Source organism: Corythoichthys intestinalis, chromosome 1, assembly GCF_030265065.1.
Source record: "Corythoichthys intestinalis isolate RoL2023-P3 chromosome 1, ASM3026506v1, whole genome shotgun sequence".
In the NCBI taxonomy this organism is placed as follows: domain Eukaryota; kingdom Metazoa; phylum Chordata; class Actinopteri; order Syngnathiformes; family Syngnathidae; genus Corythoichthys; species Corythoichthys intestinalis.
Window position 1 is genome coordinate 12183595 of NC_080395.1, and position 24649 is coordinate 12208243.

The following is a 24649-nucleotide window of genomic DNA, read 5'->3' on the forward strand; positions in this document are numbered from 1 at the left end:
CAATTTTGTTATTTTATCACAATGGATTGGTTTATTTACATTTCAAAAACCAGAAGCCAAAAAAAAAAAAAAAAAAAGATGGAGAAAAATATTTGACTAGATTTAACAAAAATGATCAGATTAAGACATTATAAATTTGCAGTGTAAAGGTTATTATAGGTCAATACAGATTTATTTTGCATTGATCATTTAGCCTATCAATTATTTAGGTTCATGTTGGTGAGAAAAGTAGCCCTGACCCCCATTCACCAAATATGTTTGGTCTAATTAATAAATAAATATGCTGCTTATTTGCATGCAGGGGAATGTGGCTAGAATTTCTTGCCGGAACTCCCCGACGTGAAGGTCGCCACGGAGCCAGAAATTTGGGGGGGGGGGAATCAAACCTCCTAAAACTACTTGTTTTCCGAAACTTCCAGGTTCGTAGTGAGTCAGCAACCAGCACACTTTTGCTCAATAGACGATGTTTATTGATTAGCAAATGCAGAATAGATTAGATTTATTGATTACAATCCCACAAGAGCAAGCAAACAAGTATCAGAAACAAGCATAACAAATGTCAACGATGACGCTAGATTTGAGTTTGTCAACCCCAGAATCCCCGCGTTACCGTTACGGCAAAACAAAATGTCCCTTAGCAATGAAAATCGCTTACCGTGACAAACGAGCGAGGAGCCAAAACACTCTGGCAAAGCGGCAAAGGAACAAAACCAGGCGACCCGAACGTAATCCACTGGCAGACTTCCAGCGAGTTGGGGGAATCTCCCGACTCTTATAGGTACGTCTGACGCGGGGACACGGGTGGCCACTCCCTGCCCCAACGAAAACGCACCACCCGAACTCATGAGACCCCCCCCACCCCAGCAAGGGTAGGAGATTTCCCCCCAATTGAGGCTCCCAGTGGTTAAAGTAGAATGTTTATCTAAGTTATCTCGTGGGATTCCCTCCTAACTATGGCAAAACAAGTTACCCCGTGAGATTCCCTCCTAACTGTGGGACTCAAGGTAAAAAACAATTGATCCCGTGAGATTCCCTCCTAACTGTGGGACTCAAGGTAAAAAACAATTGATCCCGTGAGATTCCCTCCTAACTATGGGACTCAAGGTAAAAAACAATCTAGGTCACAGAAGCAATCATACATAACAAAGGCATAATGTGCTAATGTTAAGGCATCACATAATATTTTCCCCCATCACTACTGAAATGCAAAGAAAACTGTTTTGGCGCAGTCATTTCTATAACACAAATAAAAACAGATTTTCATTCAAAATTGTATTTTTTTCAATGATTTGCAAAATAAAAGTGAACAAAACAGCAATAACCCCAACCTCCTAATTTTTTATTTTCCCTCATTTCCTCACATACTAAATGCCAAATCTCAATTTTAACTACTTAAAGGATACTTACTTACTTATAGGATGTATATTAAAATTGAAGTTAATGTAAACATTTACTTTTGATTTCTTTTTTTTTTTTAGTAATAAAGATATAAGTAACATACAGTAAGAAAAATAAGTACAAATGACCTATAATATGCAGAGTGAAATGGAATATTTTTTTTAAATCATAAGGAAATGAATAAGTAGCCTAACATAAATGAACAAATATATCAATCAATTGCAACATTTTTTTTTTTGCTGTTTCAGAAAACATGCACATTTGAACCAATCAGAGCTGACTATCTCTGCTGATCACATGTCAGTATGTCAGCCAATTGAACGGATAAATGTCCAGGCGTTTTGCTTTGCACATTGACGTGACTCATCATCGTCAGACTCATAACCGCAGCAGCTGGGGAAACCTCCATGCCGTCCGTGTAATAAAATAAACATCGGAGGAAACGGATTACGCAACACAAGCACTTTATTATGCGGGTTGTTAACACTTGTGTATGTAAATCTGATGTTGGTACATTGTTTTCTTCTTGGAGATGAAATGCATATGTGGCAGCTTAGCATTTTTTCCCCTACATAGCGTTTTGACAGTTGACGTTATATTTTTGGAATCAAAGCACCTTGTACCGGAACAGCATTCCAACCTTGAATTTTATACCGGAACTGCGTTCCGGCCCTGAATCTTACAATGGAACTGCGTTCCTGACCGTTCTGGCCCACTTTCACCCCTGATTGTATGTGAAATGAGGACATTTCTTTTTCTAGCAGCGGAAGTGTGTAAGCAGGAATGGCGTACCGCACGCATGCTATTTTTAGACCATGACGTCGCATCGTAAAGCGGAAGTAAAGCGAAAGTGGGACATTATAGACCCGTCCTCGCATAGAACCCGTGTTAATTCTGCTACTTTTCTCCGGTACTCTTTCAAAAACGAACTTGCCGATCACACATTGTTTTTTTGGAACTTGTATAAACAAATCTAGACATTACGACATATGAAGGATGTTTTCTTCATGCGTTTCCCGAAACCTAAAATTCGAAGGAAAAAATGTGAAGATTAAATCAACTAGCACGGACTTTTAACGCCAGCTTATATGCAGTAAACATTTTGTTGGGTTGGCATGGTCTTTCAGAGGACAAAGAGGTAAGCTATTTTGATATTTTTAACTTATTTTTTTGCGTATACTTTGTTTTCACAGAATTCTGTACTATTTCAGGTTTGTAGTGTTACCGCTGTACTTAATCATGGTTTTACACGTTCTGCATATGAAATACACGTTAGCGAATTAGCTAATTAGCTTAGCGCTCTGCGCTAACTATTAACATCTCAAAAACAACAACAATAAAGGCTAAACAGCAGGGGTTCATTTGAGCCGGATCTTGCCTGAACAAGATCCGGCACCTCTTGATTTTGGACTCCCTGTGTTCCGGGACTTATTTGGGTGGATCCGGCACCTCTCGGGCATATAAAATAATAATAATATAAAAACGTTGGGGGGAAAAGTAGGAGAGGAGTTGTTGATGGCTTTCTCCACTTTATTGTGGCAACAATAAGAAAACAATAAACTAAATAATAGCGGACTGCCGCCACATTCGACTGCGAACTTTTGCTTCCCGCTCGTCTCGTCCTCGCTCCCTACTACTCACAGCTGTCCAGTCCCAGCGTCTCTTAAACGGATCGTGCATAGTGTGTTGTTTAGAGATTTTTGTTGACAAAGGTATCGAACACACAACGTGCTGACAACTTTGTTTCTTCAACAACACATGGAGCTAACAGTATGAACATAACTTCGGGCTCAGAGAGTGATAGATAGAGCCTGTGCCTCTCTATCGCACTCCCGCATCACGTGACCAAAACAACAGTAACGTCGCGTGCACTTCAGGGTGCCTCGGAAAACATATCAGAATATTACACACAGTTACGGACAATACAGTATAAAATAAAATAATCTGCATAATTTAATTTACACAACAAAGCCCAAGAATTGCATGTTTTGTATAAAAATTTAACGTCATTTGAAAGAGTCAGAGATTTGTTGATGCACTGAAAAGCTGGACTAACAAATCACACCCCTGACATTAAATTAATAAAAAATAAATAAAAAACTTGGGAAATTTGCTGCATCTGGGGCGCAAGCAGCCAGGATCAAATGGTATTTCAACATGCCAAAAAGACAGTTTCATTTGCTGTCTTTTTTCATAAAGAAAGAAGATGGTTCAAAACAAGTCAGAAAAGCACATAGAAAAGAAAGAAAAAAAGAAAAGTCCCGCAGCATGGCAAGTGGGCGGGCATTCGCGTTTTGTTCTCAGCACCCTTTTCTGCTTATGTGCCAGGACCTATCCCCGTGTCGTCATCCCTGCGCTGTCATATGTACTCTGCGTTCCAGCACCTTATGAGTTACAAATTAAGCACTGATAAACAGTACAAGAGGGTTTGTGTACTCACCTCTTATAGACGCACACGGGTCTTAGCAACACACTCAGGACATTTTTCAATTGAACTACCTAAAAACTACTGCTGGACATCTGAAAGACAAGGAGCAACGAACTCTCTCTCTTCCCCTCTCGCTCTAAAAAATAATTTGCCAGTCTCATACAAAAATTTATTTTCCTGTCTTTTAAAAAGGAGTAAATCGTCCTCTCAGTAACTGGCAGCATCCATCACAACGTTGTCCGTGCGTCCGTTAACGGTGTGCAGGCGACAGACGTGTCTTGAATTTCGTTCCGCTACGAGCCACTGTCAAAGTTATGAGGAAAAATCATCGTTTTAGAACCTTTATGAATCGTAATCGAATCGTCACGTGTCGAATCGCGATGTATGTAATAATCGATTTTTTGGAACTCCTCTACTGAGTGGATGTGCAAATACACTTTATTCAAGTAAGGCAAAAAGTATGTTCCCCGAGGTCACATGGACCACCCCCTGCACCGCTCTGCGCCCCACCTGGGGGGCACCGCCCCACTATTTGAGGAGTACTTCCCTCCAGTAACAATCACAACAAAACAAAGTCTGATATTGCATGAAAAATACAACTAATGTCATGACCTTACCTTCATTTCCTTTTGTGTTTTACTTGTTCGACGTGACCTGGATTTCTTCTCATTTCCACATTCTACTCTTTGACTTGATGTTTGGGATTGCGTTGGCCACCAGTCAGTAGTAATTTGTCGCATCTTAAAGACAAATCGAGAAGCGTCTCATACGATTAAATGTAATCACGCTCATGTTAACCGATCGACTTCTTAAAACAAACTTTACAAATCGGAAGTGGCGTCAAGCCAAAGCAATCGGAATCCGTTAACGTGCCTTAGCTAGCGAGCTAAGCTAAACTAAACTAAGTTACGTATAGATGCGAAGCTTTAACATTAAGACAAACGACTTCCACTAAGCTTTAAAATGGGACTTTTTAGTCCACTAAATTCTTACTTCGGTACTTACCCAATGAAAATGCTTTGAAGGAGCTCGTTTAAGGGAACGGTCCACAAATTGGTAAACAAATGTTACGTCAAGTGAACCGGAAGTAGAAACGTTTTGGTGCTGAAACGGTACACAACGGCAACACAAATAAAATACATATTATAATTGCTCATATATATTTGAAAATATATATATATTGTTAATGTTTTAATTTCTATACTGTAAATGAATTGATAAAATAAACGATTGAAAATAAATACAAACAGAAATACACATTTGCTATCTGCCCAAGTGACACTCTCGTCTAAAGTAGGCATGTGCCGGTTACCGGTTTAAGTTTTACCGTGGTAGTCACGGTTTCAAAACCCATACCTGTCAAGTTGTATGGTTTCGGCGTAATTTGTACAAGTGAACACTGATTTTTAAATGTGAACGCCGCACGTTCAAAATCTGTACCTTTTCTTTGTGTGCATTACCGTATTGGCTCAAATATAAGACAGCCCTGACTATAAGACCACACCCTCTTTTTCAAAACTCAAGTTTGAAAAAAGATTTTTTGAACACCAAATTAATTTGTATACAGAAAATAATTACAGTTCATCTGAAACAAATGATTATAACAATATATTTGAGAGAAAAAGCATGTTATTTTGCCTCATTCAAATCTTAATATCTGAACATTTAAATATGTAAGCTAAAGTGCAATCACATTCATAAATTAATGGCTTCTGGTTTTTTAAATGTAAATAAACCAATCTATTGTGATAAAACAACAAAATTGCAATAACTGCATTAACCATCAAAGTGAAGGCTAACTGACTGTAGTCTTCAAACAAATCTGAATAAGGAAAAACATTGCAATAAAATAATGCAAACTGCTGACACTTGAGACTAGCAGAGATCGGTCATGACAGAACATCGCTTCAATGATAATTTGGCGCCATCCAGTGTCCTAAATGGGTATAACGTCTGGACTGCGAATATAAGACAACCCCCACTTTTTCAGTCTTATTTAAATTTAAAAAACACTGTCTTATATTCGGGCTAATACGGTACGATTTTTTTTCTCTGTTCGGATTTTGTCACCGTTTCAGCAACGAGACAATGTGCGTTACTATGCATTACTACGTTGGTTGAATGACACGAGAAAAGTCAGAGACACGGAGAAAGAAGAGCAGGTGTGGGATGGAGGGAAGAGTGTTGTGATGCTGTTCCAAACGCGATGCTGGGCTAGGTGGCTCCAATATTTCCTGACTGTAGCAAACACTCCCCAACAGCCTTCAATCTACGCCCACTTGATGCTACACTAGATATCACATGCATATATAACTACATGCGAATTGACAGACTCGGCGGCGTTAGTAAACAGCCGCCATTTTAAAGCAGTAGACTTCTCAGAAAGTCTCTGTTGTAGTAAACCTTCCACGCGAACCTAAGTAATGTTTTATCTAAAATACTCCTAAATCGGCAAAATCATGACTTGAATCTATCTTTAAATGATGAGACACTTTTAAAACTTTCACATGTCGAAAGTAGACAGATGGGCACTAATGCAAAAACGGGAGCAATTTTAACAACTTTAACGGTTGATTCACAACATCAAATGACTTCCAAACACAGCAAAGGTTACAATGTTTTTTCTTTCTTTTTTTTTTTTTTAAATGAAAAAAAACATGAAAGGTAACACCAGTTACTTTACCAAATAACTAATCACTCTTACATTCAGGTAACTGAGTTACTAACTGAATTACTTTTTGGGATAAGTAATTTTTAACAGTAATTAATTACTTTTTTAAAGTCGAGATGTCCCGATCCGATATTTGGAACGGATCGGACGCCGATATGGCCAAAAAAATGCGCATTGGTATCTGATCGGCCAACACGGGAAAAATTCCGATCCAGACTTCCGATCCAGTTTTTTTTTTTTTTTTTTTTTTCAAAAAGTCTGGTCCAGGTTTTCCAGCGCACCGATTTACGTAATCCATTCCAGTTTTTGCTTCGGTTTCCCTAATATCCGGTCCGCAATTTACGGCACACCTTCAACACACTACATTTACATTACAGTCTCCCAATTTACTGAGAGACTTTATCGGTAAAAATGTCAGCTGTGTGGGATCATTTCACCTTAAAGGACGACAAAGACGAAGAGGCAGAGTGCAACATATGTCACCATCAAGTCAAGCGTGGTGGTAAAGCTGTGAGAATAGTGTGACCTAATATCGCGATATAGCTCAGAATCGATTTTTTAAACGCCCTTAACTCATTTGCTCCCAAAAACGTATAAATACGTTTTTTTTTGTTTCAGTGTCCCAAAAACGTATTTATATGTGTTTTATGGTTTTTTGTTTTTTTTTTATCACAAGAGACATCTCTAGGTTCTGATGCAACTTTGCTCCAAAGCACAACACTCAAAATCCATTTTGAAGCAATAAAACTGGCCACTGGAGGGCAGTAGCGCATTTGGTAAGTACTCATATTGGACCATGAAAGGGAGGTGGGAGAGGAGGCGTATACCGCGGAATGAACGGTCGGGTTGCACGGCCAGGGCGCTGTTGGAAGACGACCGATTGGATGATCAGTCCAAGTAGGACAATTGGGAGGATGTCCGGGATGCCAGGTGATGAACGACCAAGTGCGACGACCAGGATGCCAGGTGGCGGATGACCGAGCAGAACAATCGGGAGGACATTCGGGATGCCAGGCGTAGGACAACCGAGCAGAACGATAGGGATCAACGGTGTAGCGGATGATGTTGTTGAGTCTGTGTTGCCCGTTGAGTAGAGTTCGCATTGCCGTGTTCAGCCGTTCGTGTCTCCCGTGACTCTCTAGTGTCTCGTGACTCAGCCACAAACGCGCACGGCTGAATTAGTTCCCCCTCAGGAATACAACATGCCCCACACAGGTTCCCTAGGTGAATTCTGTTATGAGGTAGTGGTCACTACAAAAGAAAGATTAAAAAAAAAAAATCTTGATGAGACAGGCGATGATGAGGGAAAAGTTTACCCCTTCTGGCGAGACAGCCGCGGCCACAACAGCGTCATCTCTCAGTTCAATAGTTTAGTTATGTGAAAATAGATTGTTACTATGCTATCAAAAGCTCTATTTGTCTTGTTGTTTTGTTTTATTTTGTAGAAGGAAAACATTATTCAAATGTCTGGGATGTCACAAAAAAAATAGCTGTGTTAAAGTCAAAGTTACGTTTGAAATGTATGCTTTTACAAAAAGCTCAATTTATCTGTTTTTTCATCAGCAATGGGGAAATTGTTCAAAATAAGCTATTTTCTAATGCTGATTTCTAAAAAATGGATAAAGAAATGAACTAACTTTTTTTCTGCTGAAAGAAGAGAGACTAATCTTTCTTTTGATGGGTTCCATGTTTATATAGCAATAGAACAAAATTTTCTGTGGGCCTTGCAGAATCAGTCAAAATCCAGTAAAACGGCCGGGAGCGAAGGGGGTTGCTCCAGTGAAAATGGCTGGGAGTGAATGAGGTAAAAGCAGTATGTCAGTCATGGAACAGTCGCAACACAAAGACCTGACGTAATTTATTCAATTTTAAATATTGGATAGAAAAAGAACAGCACCTGAAAAATCATGACAACAACTTTGTCAAAAGAGGCTCAAGGGAAACTGAATAAGGAAATTGAAATGCTTTTTTCACTGTAAATGTGTGGCAGGAATATTGTGTCACACACTGCAATTCAAAGGTTTTGACTCAGTGTGGCCTCTTGCGTGCGTTACTAAAGTTCCTTTCTGAGCGAATCTTTTATCACAAAGTGAGCATGCAAAAGGCTTTTCTCCAGTGTGTGTGCGCTTATGTTTTTCTAAATGATTCTTCTGAGAAAATCTTTTATTGCAAAGTGGGCAGGCGTAAGGCTTCTCTCCAGTGTGTCTGCGTGTGTGTTTGTTTAAACCTCCCTTATGGGTGAATCGTTTATCACAAAGTGAACATGCAAAAGGCTTTTCCCCAGTGTGTGTACGCTTATGTATTTCTAAATGAGTGTTCTGAGAAAATGTTTTACCACAAAGTAAGCAGGCGAAAGGCTTCTCTCCAGTGTGTCCACGTGTGTGTTTGATTAAATTTCCCTTATGGGCGAATCCTTTACCACAAGATGTGCAGGTAAAAGGCTTTTCTCCAGTGTGTGTATGCATATGACTATCCAAATGAGTCTTCCGAGAAAATCTTTTACCACAAAGTGTGCAGGCGAAAGGCTTTGTGTGTGTTCGCTTATGATTTTCTAAATCAGGCTTCCAATGAAATCTTTTATCGCAAAGTGTGCATGCGAAAGGCTTCTCTCCAGTGTGTGTGCGCTTATGTCCTTCTAAATAAGTCTTCCGCGAAAATCTTTTACCACAAAGCGTGCAGGCGAAAGGCTTCTCTCCAGTGTGTCTGCTTGTGTGTCTGTTTAAACCTCTCCTATCGAAGAAACTTTTACCACAAGATGTGCAGGCAAAAGGCTTTTCTCCAGTGTGTGTATGCTTGTGCTGTTCTAAATCATTCTTCTGAATAAATCTTTTCTCGCAAAGTGTGCAGGCGAAAGGCCTCTCTCCCGTGTGTGTTCTTATATGCAATACTAAATGTCCCTTCTGAGTGAATCTTTTACCACAAAGTGTGCAGAAGAAAGGCTTTTCTCCAGTGTGTGTACGCTTATGTTTTTCTAAATCAGTCTTCAGAGAAAATCTTTTATCGCAAAGTATGCAGGCGAAAGGCTTCTCTCCAGTGTGTCTGCTTGTGTGTTTGTTTAAACCTCCCTTATCGACAAATCTTTTACCACAAAGTGTGCAGGCAAAAGGCTTCTCTCCAGCATGGTTTCTTGTGTGCGATGTGAACTCCCTCTTCTGAGTGAATCCTTTACCACAAAGTGTGCAGACAAAAAGCTTTTCTCCAGTGTGTGTACGCTTGTGCTGGTCTAAATCAGTCTTCTGAATAAATCTTTTCTCGCAAAGTGTGCAGGCGAAAGGCTTCTCTCCAGTGTGTGTTCTTGTGTGCGATACTAAATGTCCCTTCTGAATAAATCGTTTCTCACAAAGTGTGCAGGCGAAAGACTTTTCGCCAGTGTGTGTACGCTTATGCATTTCTAAATGAGGCTTTCGAGAAAATCTTTTACCACAAAGTGAGCAGGCAAAAGGCTTTTCTCCAGTGTGTGTACCCTTATGCTTTTGTAAATCACACTTATGATGAAATCTTTCATCGCAAATTGTGCAGGCGAAAGGCTTCTCTCCAGTGTGTCCGCTTGTGTGTTTGTGTAAACCTCTCTTATCGACGTATCTTTTACCACAAAGTGTGCAGGCAAAAGGCTTCTCCCCAGTGTGTGTACGCGCGTGTGCGTTTAAGGTACGTTTCCAGGAAAATGTTTTATCACAGAGTGAGCAGGGAAAAGGTTTCCCTACCGCACATTCTTTTGTGTCTCTTTTCAATGATGACTTGTTTAAAGATTTTGAAGAATTTTGGTCAAAGTCATCATCCTCCCTATCAGTATTAAAGTCAGAAGAGTGTAACGTTATGTCGTCGCTGTCCGAAAGCGGAGCTAAGAAGCCGTCCGCTTGCAATCGTCCCTCTCCTTTTGATGTCACGTGCTGAAACGAACGGTCACTGGAAGGATTCGCTGCTCCGCTCTCTTCGCTTGGTCCTTCGTCTTCTTCGCTCTTCACACTGACACCCATTGGAAACTTGGGAATTTCAACTATCTGGTCTTCTTCTTTCATGTCGGAGGTCTCTGGCTCTGCTTCCTCTTTGATGTACGGCATGTTGGACTCCTCCTTCTGGTTAACGTGGAGGGGATCGTGCTTCTCATGGTGAGGATCTTCTACAGTAACGTCTGCGGGACACTGCGTGGAAAAAAATAAAACAACGGGATTTGCTCAAGTCGAGCTTTTGCAATAATGTTCAGGTTGCTTATTTTTGTGTAATATGGGAAGAAATCATCGGGTCTTTCCCCCCAAAATTCTCACATTGTGATAAAGTTCATTATTTTCCACAATGTAATGATAAATATTACATTTTCAAATATTTTAGATTAATTACACACAACTGTAGTAGTTCAAACCTTTTATGAAAAGGACTAGTACATAGATGAATTAATCAACTTCATATTTCATGTTTCCTCTATTACTCGTCTGCAACTTGTTCAAAATGCTGCTACTCGACTTTTAAATGGTACACCCAGACGTGAACATATTACGCCTGTGCTATCATCCCACCACTGGCTTCTGGTTAATTTCACAATTGATTTCCAACTTTTATTGTTTGTTTTTAATTCTATTAATGACGTAGCTCCTTCTTGTTTGTCAGAGATTTTAACCCTCCGTAACTCTGGCAGGGCTCTTTATTCTACCGGCCAACTATAGTGCTATAGAAGTAATAGTTGTATTGAGTTCATTTGTTCTATGACAATAGATTGAACCCTGATGTATTGGTTGCATGGTTCGTACACCTTTTTCATGCCGAAATTCAAGCACTTTTTAACAACTTTCAAGACCACTTCTCCAGTTTTTCCAGTACCTTTTAAATATCCCAATGGGTTTTTATTACTAGTTTTTTTTAACAATGAGGCGGAAATCATCATATGGCTAGGCCCTTAGCCAAGATAGTGGCATGGAAGGATGCAGCGGCTCACGGCTCTCCCCTACAGTGCTCGTTTTTGTTTTTTATTTACGTTATTGTTTTTTTCATACACTCACCTCGGCTTTACTTCAATACACCAGCCAGGACCTCGTGGATATCAGTTACCGTCACAAGATAGCCATTACGAGGGACTTTCGCTACTCCCATAACACCCGGACGAAACAGCGAGAGCCTCGTACTCTCCGTGGATTGTTGTCGGGTCTGAGAAGCGGCGCAGGCGGAGAAGGAAGACAAAGCAGAAGCGCGGCCGCAGATCTGGCATTCGGTAAAGGCTACGAGGCCAACCGCATAAGCCAGCTCTGCCGAGCCTGTACTTCACCAACGCCAGATCCCTCACTCACAAAACGGAGGACTTGCATATACAACTTGCAAGGTACAGCTATGTCCATGAATGCTGCGCCCTCATCATTACAGAGACTTGGCTTCATCCGGGCATCTCCGATGCTAGTGTGCAGCTAGCAGGCCGCACGCTACACGCCCACGACTGAACAGCAGACTATGGTAAGAGTGGAGGTGAGGGGCTTTGTATTTACGTGCATGCAGACCAGTGTAATAACAGCATGGTGCTAGCGGAGCACTCATCGGGTCATCCTCTTGCCATCGTGCTGCAGGATTTTGCTGTTGTGCTGCGGGAACCGTTTGCATTCGGGCTGCAAACCATTTGCTGTAGGCTGTGGCAAGTGGGGTTTGTGCTTTTGCCAATTTGCAATCGCGTTTTAAGAATTTGGGATTGTGTTGTGGCGGTTGCATTCGTGCTTTTTTCTTTTGCAAAGCGTTTGCAATTGTGGGTCGTGCTTTTTTTCGATTTGCAAAGTGTTTGGACTTTGCATTTCGCCTGACACCTCTCGGCCACCATACAAGTCGTATATGGGCTTGTTGCCCGACAGTCACAATCATTGATTAAAATCACATCAAAACAAGTCATACATTGCATGAAAAATACAACAACAAATGTCATGATCTTACCCTCATTTTCTTTTGTTTTTCAGTTGTTCGGCGTGACCTGGATTTCCTCTCCTCAATTACCACGTCTCTACTTTTTGACTTGATGTTTGGAATTGCGTTGGCCTTCAGTCAGTTGTAATTTGTTGCATCTTAAAGACAAGTGGGGGAGCGTCTTATACAATAAATGTCATCATTCTCATATTAGCCGATGTACTTTTCCTGAAAACAAAGTTTGCAAATCGAAAGTGGTCTTAAGCCAAAGCAATCGGAATGCATTAACGTGTCTTAGCTAGCAAGCTAAGCTAAACTAAACTAGGGTCAGGCTGCGCAGCTTCAACGTGAAGCCAAACGGCTTCCACTATGCTTTAAAATTGGACTCTTTAGTCTAGTAAATTCTTACTTGGGTACTTACCCGATGAGAATGTTTCGAAGGAGGTCGTTTGGTTAGGAGAAGGGAACACGAAAGAACAGCAAGTCCCGGATGGGTAAACAAATGTTGCGTCAAGTGAACCGGAAGTAGAAACGTTCAGGTGCTGAAACTTCAGTGTAAAATGCTTAAGCGTTTGGAAGTTCCATCACTACTTCACATCATTGGAGTCCAAAAATATCCAATAAATATGATCATATGATCAATATATACAAATTCTAGTTTCACTCTAGTTAACCGTTGCAATAGTCCAATCTCCTGGAAATGAATCCATGCATAAGTTTTTCCATGTCTTGCTTAGTCAGAAGCCCTTTAATTCTAGCTATATTTTTTAGGTGGCAATAGGCAGATTTAGTAATGGACTTTTGATGGCTGTCAAATTTTAGGTCTGAGTCAATAATGAAACCAACATTTCTGACTTGATTTGTTGCTGTAAGTGACTTTGTGCCAAGGTGCGATGTTTAGCAGGTTCGCAAACATATTTATAGAATTATAGAAGGGAAATTTAAAGAAACACACAAGCACTCACACTAGAGAAAAGCCTTTTCCCTGTTCAGTTTGAGAGAAAATATTTTCTTCGAAGACTGATATAGAAAACCGTACACACACTGGAGAAAAGCCTTTTGTCTGCACATGTTGTAGCAAAAGATTCACCCCGAAAGGGAGATTTAAACAATGACACACGCACACACACTGGAGAAAAGCCTTTTCCCTGCTCAGTTTGTCATAAAAGATTCAGTCAGAAGGGAACATTAATCAGACACCCAACAACGCACACTGGAGGGAAACAGTTTGCCTGCTCACTTTGTGGTAAAATATTCGCTCAGAAGCGGTATTTAGTTTTGCACGCAAGAAGCCGCACTGGGGAAATACCTTAGAATTGCATTGTGTGACAAGATATTCAGATTCCTGCAACGCATTTACAGCAAAGCCATGGAGAGAAAGTTGCGACACTCTCTGATCTCGCCGCCGGCAGTCACGTGGTTCATGTAGGGCGTGAGTAGTTCCAAGCACAAGCAGCGCTGTAATGGTTCTCAATGGAACTGACAGCGGTGATTGCGACCTTTATTAGAAAATGGATGAAATCACATATCTAAGTACTTGTTTGATTATGTCATTGCAATTGAAGGGAATAGGTACCGTTCTCGCACACACCGTATAATTGTTTGCATTAGTCTAACACATTCATCTAACTATAGTTTAGGCAGACTTCACTCCATGCCCTTGGACATAGTAAAGTTACCTACGTGGGCACCATCTAACTGTTTGCATTACTGTAACACACGTAATACAAACAATCAGGGAATAGTATAATTTCTCATATGGATTGTAGGATTGTTTGTACTACTCTAAAACACCTAAGTAAATAGCACACCATAGTTTAATGAAAAGGAGCAGAATAGATACACAACGCCATCTTATCACAGAAGCCCAACGTGTACGTCATGAGCAAGACTGACGCACCAACTATTGCAATCAGTTCTCCTGGCCACTCCAAGGACAAAGAGCAGGGCGCTCTGTCCTAAAACAAGTAGCGTCTCGCCCAGCCAGGATAACAGAGTCGATAGCGGGCGCTTGGAACGTCAAGACTAGCGTCGGTTGCTGTGGTAACCATGTCCCATCCACGCATGAACCTAACCGCCCAAAACCGGCCACAGAGGGATGATCCCGAAACAACACCCTTCGGCCCGGCCCACTCCACCACAGCCTTCAAAAACACTGGACACTGAGATAACAGATTCGCTGCTCGGAAACTTTTCTATGTAGCCTTGTTTTGGATCGAGCATTGTTCCTCCGTCGTCTGTTTTTGCCTTGTTTTTTGACAAATGTTATGACGAGTAAATTGTCAACCTGTTTTCAGTGAGCCTTCTTCAAACTTTTGGAACATGGAGTCAGTACAAAGGGTTTACACAAGAGGTGAACGCGCAGAATTTCAGCCCTCGCGGTTGACTCGCGGAAGCGGTGAGCAGCGGAGCACCATTTCCGTTCGGCTGTCGCCGTTTCCGTGCGGCTTGGCCGGGGTGGCGAATTCCCTCACAATATAACATATATGTAAATGGTAGTTTTACATTTGGAGTGTTAAGGAGACACCCGAGAACTATCTAAACTATTATGCAGAACGGAACTTTCCCATGTTGTGGAGTGAAAGTTTCATGTTTGTGTTAGCATTAGCGCGGGACTTTGACTTTTATATTGAAATGCAAGATGATTTAGGTTTTTCTTTTTTCACAACTAGAATACTGTTTTTCCAGAGAATGTCTGGATTTCCTTGGTTCACCTACCTGTGGTAATATATTAAAGATAACACCACGTATAACATATTTTGTTTCCAAGTTCTAAGTGGTAGTTCCTAGTTTGTTTTATCGCATTGCCATATAAAAACACTTTTGCTTCCCAAAACACCGAACTCACCGAGCGACAAGACTCACCAAAATAATCTGCTACAAGCCTCACATAAATGAACAAAAACAAGTCCAAAGTGCACAGATATTCTGAGCCTTCCAAATATAATAAAGTTCATCAACTCTTTTCTTTCTCTTAAAGATCTGATCAATTTTCCGTTGCATCGCCCTTTTAATTCAGCAAGCTTGTTTTTTCCTCTATTTGTTGCCCCCCCCCCTGAAAAAGACATGCATTTGAACAAATCAGAGCTAACTATCCATGCTGATCACATGTCAGTATGTCAGCCAATTGAACGGACAGCAGAGTGCAGTTTTTTGTTTTTTTGCTGTATGTTCAGACAAGTGACGCAGCTTGTCAGATACAGAGAGATGCTGGGAAGAACGACATAGAATAAATAAATGAATAATAAATATCGGAAGAAATGGATTACGCTACACAAGCACTTTATTTTGCTTGTTGTTAACACTTGTGTATGTAGATTTCACGTAAGTAAATTGTTCTCATTGGAGATGAAATCAACTTTGGCTATATGCCTAAGTGACATCCTAATGCTTTTTGCTGCATTTATTTTGAATTCATTAAATGTTTTTATTCACATTGTAATAATTTATCAATTCATTTATTTCATAGAATTAAAACAAATACGCAAACGAATCAAAAATTTAAAAAATATATATAGATGCAATGATATATTTTATTTCTCAAAGTCTAATGAAACAACCTGCTTTGAGTGGAGCCTTCTTGCCAATAGCGACCTCTCCTGGCCGTTCCTTCTCTTCACCTCGAAGTATGAATGAATGCTTTATTTGGACATGTGAAAAAAATAAAAATAATACATTGAAATTGAGTTACTGATAGTTATGAATCAAATTCGGATATGTCTATCATTTTGATTAAATATTTTTGGAGTCCAGTGATTTGAAGTAGTTTTGGTTCCAAATGCTTCAACGTATTATTCTGAAGTTTCAGTGCCTGAACGTTTTACTTCCGGTTCACTTGAAGCAACATCCGTGTATTGTCCTCTCGCCAGACTCGCAGTTCTTTCATTTCCTGTACCCTTCTTCTAACCAATTTTTTTTCTTTAAAGTATTTTAATTGGGTGAGTAGCCAAGTAAGAATTTAGTGGACTAAAACGTCCCATCTTTAAGCTTAGTGGAAGTCGTTTTGCTTGATGTTAAAGCTTCCCAGGCTTACTTAACTTGGATTTGTTTAGCTTTGCTCGCTAGCCAAGACGCTCGGTTAACGTGAGAGTGATTACCTTTAAATGCCTAAGACGCCTCTCGAGTTTTCTTAAAGATGCGACAAAATACTACTTGACTGAAACCTAAAGAGTCGAGACATGGTTGATGAGGAGAGGGAATCCAGGCCACTATGAGCAACTGAAAAACGAAAGAAAAAAATGAGGGTAAGGTTATGTCATAATGATGCTTTTTATGCTATATCAGACCTTTTGTGATTTGACTGTAATCATTGATTGTGACTGCAAGGCAAAAATCCCGTAGCTGATTTGCGAAATGAGGCTCACAATAACGATCCCAGGATATGGGGATGACTACAAATATTGGTCGGGAAATCATTCTAGGACAGGGGTGTCCAAACTTTTTGCAAAGGGGGCCAGATTTGGTGTGGTAAAAATGTGGGGGGCCGACTTTGGCTGACGTCCTTTACGTAGAACAATATATTCAAGCAAATTTTAGCAAGCCATTCTGTGTGTCACATTTACTTACTTACTTACTATAATTTTTTTAAATTAATAATTTCAACAATCTCGCAACTAGCCTTTGTGGCGTTCTCTTTTGACTCTCGGGCTCTTGCAAAATACTGCTGCTGTGAAATTAAACTAGCTTCAAGTTGCTTCAATTTCTCGCTGCGTATCTTTCCTGTAATGTTGTCGTACATGTCAGCGTGTCTTGTTTGGTAATCGTTTATGTGGAAATGTACTTCACGAACAACAAAAAATAACAACTATTCACCTTCTCGCCAAAACTAGTAAAACTCTTTACACGGCTATTAGAATTGCCCCTACTCATTGAAATGGGTCCATTAACATAAGGACTATTATTGTTGTGGTAATGTAGTACTAGAGGTGTGCAAAATTTCCGATTCTTAGATTATTCGCGATTCGGCCGTGGAAGATTCGAGAACGATACACAAACATCCAAATTCCGATTATTGAAATATGCCAAGTAAAGCAGAAGTACGACACACTCAGCGCGCCGCGCGGTCTTCGGTACGCAATTAGGGACGGAGCGAGAGTAGCTAAACATCATGCTTCTCATTACCCAGCCCCTCGGGTAACGCCAATGCTCAACTCACGGCTCGAGCTCAACTCATGCCAAGAGATATAAAAAAAAAAAAAAAACATACCTGACTGCTGCCGAAAAGCTGCTACAAGCCACATTATGTTACGGTAGATATCATTTATATAGGACTAGATGCATTATAGCTTCGGTATCGTTACCAGCACATCTACAAAAAACTAGATGAGGGCGTTAGTAACGGCCGCCATCTTAAAGCAGTACACTTCCCTGCAAGGCTGTTGTTGCGAACCTTCCAAGCGAACCTAATTAACTTTTTATCTAAAGTACTCCTAAATCGGTAAAATATTGACTTGAATCTATCTTTAAAATAGTTTTAAAAATTTTACATGTTGAAAGTAGACAAAAGAGAAATTATGGAATAACACGAGCAATTTTAACAACTTTAACGGTTGATTCACAACATTAAATTAATTGAAAGTAGTTTAAAGCTGCTGATATAGAATGGGGACTGGAGTTTTTTTATTTACTGTTATTTTTGTATATTTGTTTACTGCTATATGTTAACTTGATATTGAAATAGTAGTTTGGTTTAGCCTGAGAGGATTTTTGAACAATTTTGGAACTAATGTACAAAACAAATTAAAAAAAAAAAAAAAAAGGAGTGGGGTGCATCAATAATCGTTTTATAATCGAATCGGAGCCTCTGAATCGTAATCAAATCGTTAGGTGCCCAAAGATTCCCAGCTCTATGTAGTACTTATTAATTTCAATTTATTCACACACATTCATATTCTTAATATTGCCTATCGACAGTAATTTATGAGACAATATATCGCCTACTAAAATTTGTCATTGCAACAGGTCTGCGTTCTTCGTGTGAAAATGCGCTCTCTCGCAAGTCTTGCGTGCAGAAGTACTACCTGCTCTACACTTCCTACGCCAAAATAAAAATATGCATCACAAAACAAAAGTCAACATTATAAAAAAAAAGTTTTAAAAAAATCGTAAAGTTAAAATGACGTAAGTCGGGTATGCCCGGGGACTACCTGTATTTTTCTCCGTATCGCCGACATCAACAAATCAAGTGAGTTTTTTTTGTTTTTTTTCTTCACTCAGTGTCCCGCAGACGTCACTGTAGTAGATCTTCACTGTGAGAAGCACGAACCCCTCCACGTTAAACAGGAAGAGGAGTCCAAGATGCCGTACATCAAACAGGAGGCAGAGCCAGAGACCCCAGACATTAAAGAAGAAGAACAGCAAGTTGAAATCCCCAAGTTTCCAATAGGTGTCACCGTGAAGAGTGAAGAAGACGAAGGACCAAGCGAAGAGAGCGGAGCAGCGAACCCTTCGAGTGACGGCTCATTTCAGCACGTGACAACAAAAGGAGAGGGACAATCGCAACCGGACGACCTCTTAGCTCCGCTTTCGGACAGCGACGACATAACGTCACACTCTTCTGACTGTAATACTGATGAGGAGGATTATGACTTTGACCAAAATGCTTCAAAATCTTTAAACAAGTCGTCAGTGAAAAGAGACACAAAAGAAAGCGCGGTAGAGAAACCTTTTCGCTGCTCACTCTGTGATAAAACACTTTTGTCGAAACGTACCTTAAAAGCACACGCGCATACACACACTGGAGAAAAGCCTTTTGCCTGCACACTTTGCGATAAAAGATTTCCTCGGAATTCTTATTTAAATAGACATAAACTGATACACACTGGAGAAAAGCCTTTTGCCTGCACATCTTGTGGTAAACGATTCAATTGTAAGGGAAATTTAAACCAACACACACGCATACACTCTGGAGAGAAGCCTTTCACTTGCACAATTTGTGGTAAAAGATTCGTCGTTGAAAGAGATTTAAACAAACACACAATCAGACACACTGGAGAGAAGCCTTTCCCCTGCACAATTTGCGATAAAGGATTTCATCGGAAGGCTGATCTAGAAATACATACGCGGACACACACTGGCGAAAAGCCTTTTGCCTGCTCACTTTGTGATAAAAGATTCATCGAGAAGGCAAGTTTAAACAAACACACAAGAAAGCACGCTGGAGAGAAGCCTTATGCCTGCACATTTTGTGATAAAAAATTCTTCACGGAGGCAAATTTAAACATTCATACAAGAATACACACTGGAGAGAAGCCTTTTGTCTGCACATGTGGTAAAAGATACATCAGTAAGGGAGGTTTAAAAAGACACAGACATACACACACTGGAGAAAGGCCTTTTGCCTGCACAATATGCGATAAAAGTTTTCATTATAAGAGTAATTTAGAAAATCATAATCGTGCACACACTGGAGAAAAGCCTTTTTCCTGCACACTTTGTGGTAAAAGTTTCACCGAGAAGAAAGGTTTAAACAGACACGCAAGAGCACATAGTGGAGAGAAGCCTTTTGCCTGAGCAACCGATAGTTTTATTCTTTCATTTGTTTCGTCGCCGCTGTTGTGCTCGCTGTGGATAGTCTTTTGTTGGGTTCGGGAAATTATGTCACGTTTCCGTGTTTGGGAATACAGTATTGACAAAGAGCTAAAAAAACAACAAAATGCGGATCATTTTTGCAGTTACACGTCTGAAATGACATGGTTGTTTCGATTAACTTATCCAAAGTTTATATTCGTAAATGTCACGTCAAGGTGGCATGGGCACGGAGGACCAAGCACGTGCATAGAAGGGGGCGGAGGGTGCTTGAGCACTAGATAGGTTCCAAACAATTGACTATTAAATCTTCTCCGCCCGTCTGCGTGGCTGTCGCGCGTCCAGTGGGGCTCACGTGCTGCTGGATGTGGTAGGGCATGCTCGGGTTGGGGGTCCTGGCGCCGGAATTGGCGATGGGGCAGCATAGGGTTGGTCGCCAACGGGCTCACACTCATAAGAGATTCACACGATTACTGGGTTCTAGATCACAGAACTGATTTGTGTACACTCTACCCCTTTCCATCACTTAGCTTATAGACACCCCCACCCCGGTCCCTCTCTTTCACTGGCCAATAGGACCCCACATGGTGTAAACCGGAAATACATCTCGCTGACGATGGCACCAGCATATTAGTAATTAGTCTAGATGTTCAATGTATTTCTTGTTGTTGTTTGTGTATGTTTTTCTTTCTTCTCTTGTGTTTCTTTTCTTCTGTCTCCCCATAATCCCTATTTATTCGCTGCTTTGTCATAATAAAAAGGTATTTTGAATGATCACAATGGGAGTATGTCAGACTCTCAATGTGAAACATTAAAACTGTTCAGACTATCCGGGCACTTAGACTTCCATTCTCTGTGTCAAACAGCTGAACAGGACAGGTTAATAAAAAATAAAAATAAAAAAATTAAAATGCGGATCATTCTTGCAGTTACACGTCTGAAATGACATGGTTCTTTTGATTAACTTATCCAAAGTTTATATTCGTAAATGTCACGTCAAGGCGGCATGGGCACGGAGGACCAGGCACGTGCATAGAGGGGGGCGGAGGGTGCTTGAGCACTAGAGAGGTTCCAAACAATTGATTATTAAATGCATCGCGATTCGACACATGACGGTTCCATTACGATTCATAAAGGTTCAAAAACGATGTTTTTCCCTCATAACTTGGCAGCCGCTCGTAGCAGAACGAAATTCAAGACACGTCTGGCGCTGGGCACCGTTAACGGGTGCGCGCACTAGGGCTGCAGCTATTGAATATTTTAGTAATCGAGTAATCGACTGAAAATCCTATTGTTTAATCAAGTAATCGGATAAAACATTTTTAGGTAGACATTTCATCTAATATTGAACCATTTTCAGTCAATGTCTTTATTTACGATGTCCATTGTTGAAAACAGCCAACAATTGCCTCTCAGATGTGACTAGAATTAAAAAAAAAGACCAATTCACTGCTTTCACTCCAAAAATTTTTAGATCTTGTAAAAAATATATATATTTCTTACCTAAAAACGCCATTATGCTTGATGACACACATAACTTAAAAGTGTTTTTCCCACGTGTTTCAATTGAATTTCCATTTGTGTCAAGCCATTTTTAAGTTCTAGTTTTAACTTAGTCTAAACTGTAAGTCCTGATAGGATTTGGAGTTTTTGCAGTGTTCAAAATAAATGTATTGTAACATATCAGGTTATAATATGGCGGGGATATTTGCATGTGTTCCTGAATGCACTGCGTGATGTGCGGTGGGGAGGGAGGTGCGGGAGAGCGAGAGACGTGCCTTCATGTTGTTGTTGTTGTTCCACAAGTTCCCAAAAAAGAAATAATTGCAACCTAACGAAGCGGGTGACTCTTTGTCAACGTTACAGTATGATACCTGCTGTATTGGAGCACATTAGGGGCCAGTGCTACTTGGTGTCTTATCCAGCAATGACTACTGAGCTAAAATTGACAGTTAGCTTTATCATATTTTCATTTTACACCCTCATCACTCTACAGCGCTATGTTTCACAGATTAAATAAAGCCTGTATGTAAGACATGTTAGCCACGCATCGACAGTGGTCTTAATAGAAACCCAGCCCTCCGCAGGGCTAACGTTACGTACGTGAGCGAGTGACAGTAACGTTAATCTTATTAGCGCTGAGAAGTGTACTGCTTTAAGATGGCGGCTGTTTACTAACACAGCTGACTCTGTCATTTCGCATCTAGTTCGACATACATGTGATATCTATGAGACGCATCAGGTGCTACCTGCTACCACCGCATCATGCGGGCTAGTTTTTAGCAATGAAGGCGTAGTTTGTAGCGGCTGTCGACTGCAGAAAGTTTTTTTTTTTTTTTTGCTTCTTCCTTTACGCACGTTCATCAGCGCGTTGTCCCGCATTAAAAGTAGTCCGGGCAAAACGTGATGCTTAGAGCTGGCAAAATTAAACGATTCCTCAAGGTGAATAAAATTACTCGGATCAGTTTTTAAACTCAAGTTACTCGAGTTGCTTGAGTATTCGTTTCAGCTCTAGCGCGCACGTTATGGTGGATGCTGCTGGTTACTGAGAGAGAGATTCACTTCTTTTTAAAAGACTGGAAAATAAATTTGTGTATGAGAGAGGCCAGAACAGAATCGCAACCCGGTGGTCGCGCTTTTGTGTGCAAGTTATTTTTTTGAGCAAGAGGGGAAGAGAGATAGTTTGTTGCTCCTTGTCATTTAGATGTCCAGCAGTAGTTTTAAGGCATTTCAATTGAAAAATGTCCTGAGTGTGTTGCTAAGACCCGTGTGCATCTAAAAGAGGTGAGTACACGAACCCTGTTGTACAGTTTAGCCTTTATTGTTGTTGTTTTTGAGATGTTAATAGTTAGCACCGAGCACTTAGCTAATTTGCTAACGTGTATTTCATATGCAGAATGTGTAAAACCACAATTAACTTTAGCGGTAACACTACAAAGATGCGAAATAGTACAGAATTCTGTTAAAACAAAGTATATTGGTTAAAAGAAGTCTTATTTCTAAAGACACTTTGTTTCCAGAAAATGTGAAATTCATTCCACCTGTGTAAATTTTATTGTATTGTTGAGAGAAATAAGTACTCCCTCTAAAATGATTAATGTTTTTGCACTTTCTTGTAAAAATAAATAAATAAATAAATAAAAAAGCAGCTTAAGGGCAGCTTTTTGTTGTATGGGCATGTTTCCATTGTTCCTGTTGAATCATTAGGATATTTTAAATAAATAATAGACATAAATTTGTTTGGCTTCTGTATTAAGTAGTAATGTACGATGCATCGATAATCGCGATCACCGTCAATACCGCGTTCATCGTTTAATAATTGGATCATAGCACCCTGAATCGTAATCAAATCGAATCGTTGGGTGCCTAAGATGGCACACCCCTATTGAGCACCTGCCCCTTTGCCCTGACATGACCAAAGTGCTCTTTTAGACTGAGCTTTTTTTTGGGGTGTGTATGTGTGTGCTGGTTGACTGCAGACACACCAACGAGTATTTTACTTGGAACACCGAAAAAAAACTTTAAAAAGAAAAAAAAACATCTGTGTGCCGCTAAGCTGCTGCATAACCCTCTCCCCTGTACGCTGTTCCTCTTTGACCTGGGTGTGTGGTGAGGAGCCCGAGGACATCTGGTGGTTGGAAACACGGTTTTACCCTATTAAGTCGTGTTCGATTATCTAGAAAGGTACTCATGTTTTAAGTTCTCGTTTTGTTCTAAATTTAATATTTGCAACCTGTCCCTTTATTTCATTTTCTTTGATGCAGGTGTTTGTATGAATCTTAATGTGATAATTTGGTCAATCCATTTCTATGTATTGTGAGGTAAAAAGTATATTTTTGTATTCTTCCCGCAAGTCAACCTTGTTCAGTGTTCTGTCTTCTCTCTCTCTCTTCACAGTGTTATTGAGAGAAAGAAATCAAGAAAGCTTTAAAAATAAAAGCTACCAGGGAATCTGAATTTTTAAATTTTAGATTTATATTTCATTATGTAGACATGCCTTAGAAGGAAAGGAAGTTGAGGGATTAAAAAAAGGCTGAATGAGGCTTCTGAAGGCAGTGGATCCCTCATCAGCTGGGTGAAGAGCACAATAGGTAAGCATACAGTTTGCAAGGATATTCAGGTATAAAATATACAACAATTATAAACACAATTACAATGTTATTGTTCCATTATCAGGTACTTGAGTTGTCAAATATGGATAATAATGACGTAATATTTTTGAAAAAAATGTGCTGATAGTGACTCAGTGAACATCTGATGTTGTTTGTTCTTCGATGAACAACAAGTTAAGGAAGTTTTGATATAGAAGTTGAAGGAAAAACAGGGTAAGACTGAAGGCCCAAGTACACCGCATGCGTGATCGTTGCGTTTCCGGTCCGACTCCGGTAAAAAATTGCGCCGGAGTCGATCCGTTCCCATTATATCCTATTGTTCAACGTATACCGGCCGCGTCAGTGCTCCGGCTTGACTGCGAACCACCTCCGGCGTGCCGCATGCCCGCCGGATGGTATAGGCTATTTTCTATTTTTGCCGGACACGCATCCGGCAAAATGGGCGGAGCTGGGCCTGGACGTAACAACCCAGGTGCCTAATCACGCTTTAAACACAAGCGAAGATGGATGATGAGCGCTTCATCATGGAGGTGGAAACCCACAAAATCATTTATGATGCAGCAGATCGTTACTATAAGGACACCATTAAAAGCGAAACTGCAAAGTGTCCTATTATGTGTGTTTTTCTGGCAATGATAT

General features: G+C 40.3%; 3 protein-coding genes across 3 annotated transcripts in view; 1 reads left to right on the forward strand and 2 right to left on the reverse strand.

Moving 5' to 3' along the window:
* The window catches only part of LOC130918743 (gastrula zinc finger protein XlCGF57.1-like), a 56171-nt gene extending 51246 nt beyond the window's left edge, over positions 1-4925 (reverse strand). Inside the window, exons 1-2 of the mRNA XM_057840743.1 lie at positions 4832-4925; positions 4444-4566 (exon numbers count right to left, since the gene is read on the reverse strand). Coding sequence (XP_057696726.1) covers positions 4444-4566 — 123 coding nt within the window. The 5' untranslated portion in view covers positions 4832-4925. The remainder of the gene's footprint in view (positions 1-4443; positions 4567-4831) is intronic.
* A 3357-nt stretch (positions 4926-8282) lies between these two features.
* On the reverse strand, positions 8283-12897 carry LOC130918673 (oocyte zinc finger protein XlCOF6-like). Its single transcript, XM_057840589.1, has 3 exons — positions 12793-12897; positions 12402-12529; positions 8283-10639 (listed from the first exon to the last, which is right to left on the reverse strand). The coding sequence occupies exons 2-3, from the start codon at positions 12405-12407 to the stop codon at positions 8498-8500; spliced, it is 2148 nt and encodes a 715-aa protein (XP_057696572.1). The 5' UTR covers positions 12408-12529; positions 12793-12897; the 3' UTR covers positions 8283-8497.
* Positions 12898-16211: 3314 nt separating this feature from the next.
* On the forward strand, positions 16212-22950 carry LOC130918869 (gastrula zinc finger protein XlCGF57.1-like). Its single transcript, XM_057841049.1, has 2 exons — positions 16212-16615; positions 18588-22950. The coding sequence occupies exons 1-2, from the start codon at positions 16610-16612 to the stop codon at positions 19881-19883; spliced, it is 1302 nt and encodes a 433-aa protein (XP_057697032.1). The 5' UTR covers positions 16212-16609; the 3' UTR covers positions 19884-22950.
* Positions 22951-24649: the final 1699 nt, after the last annotated feature.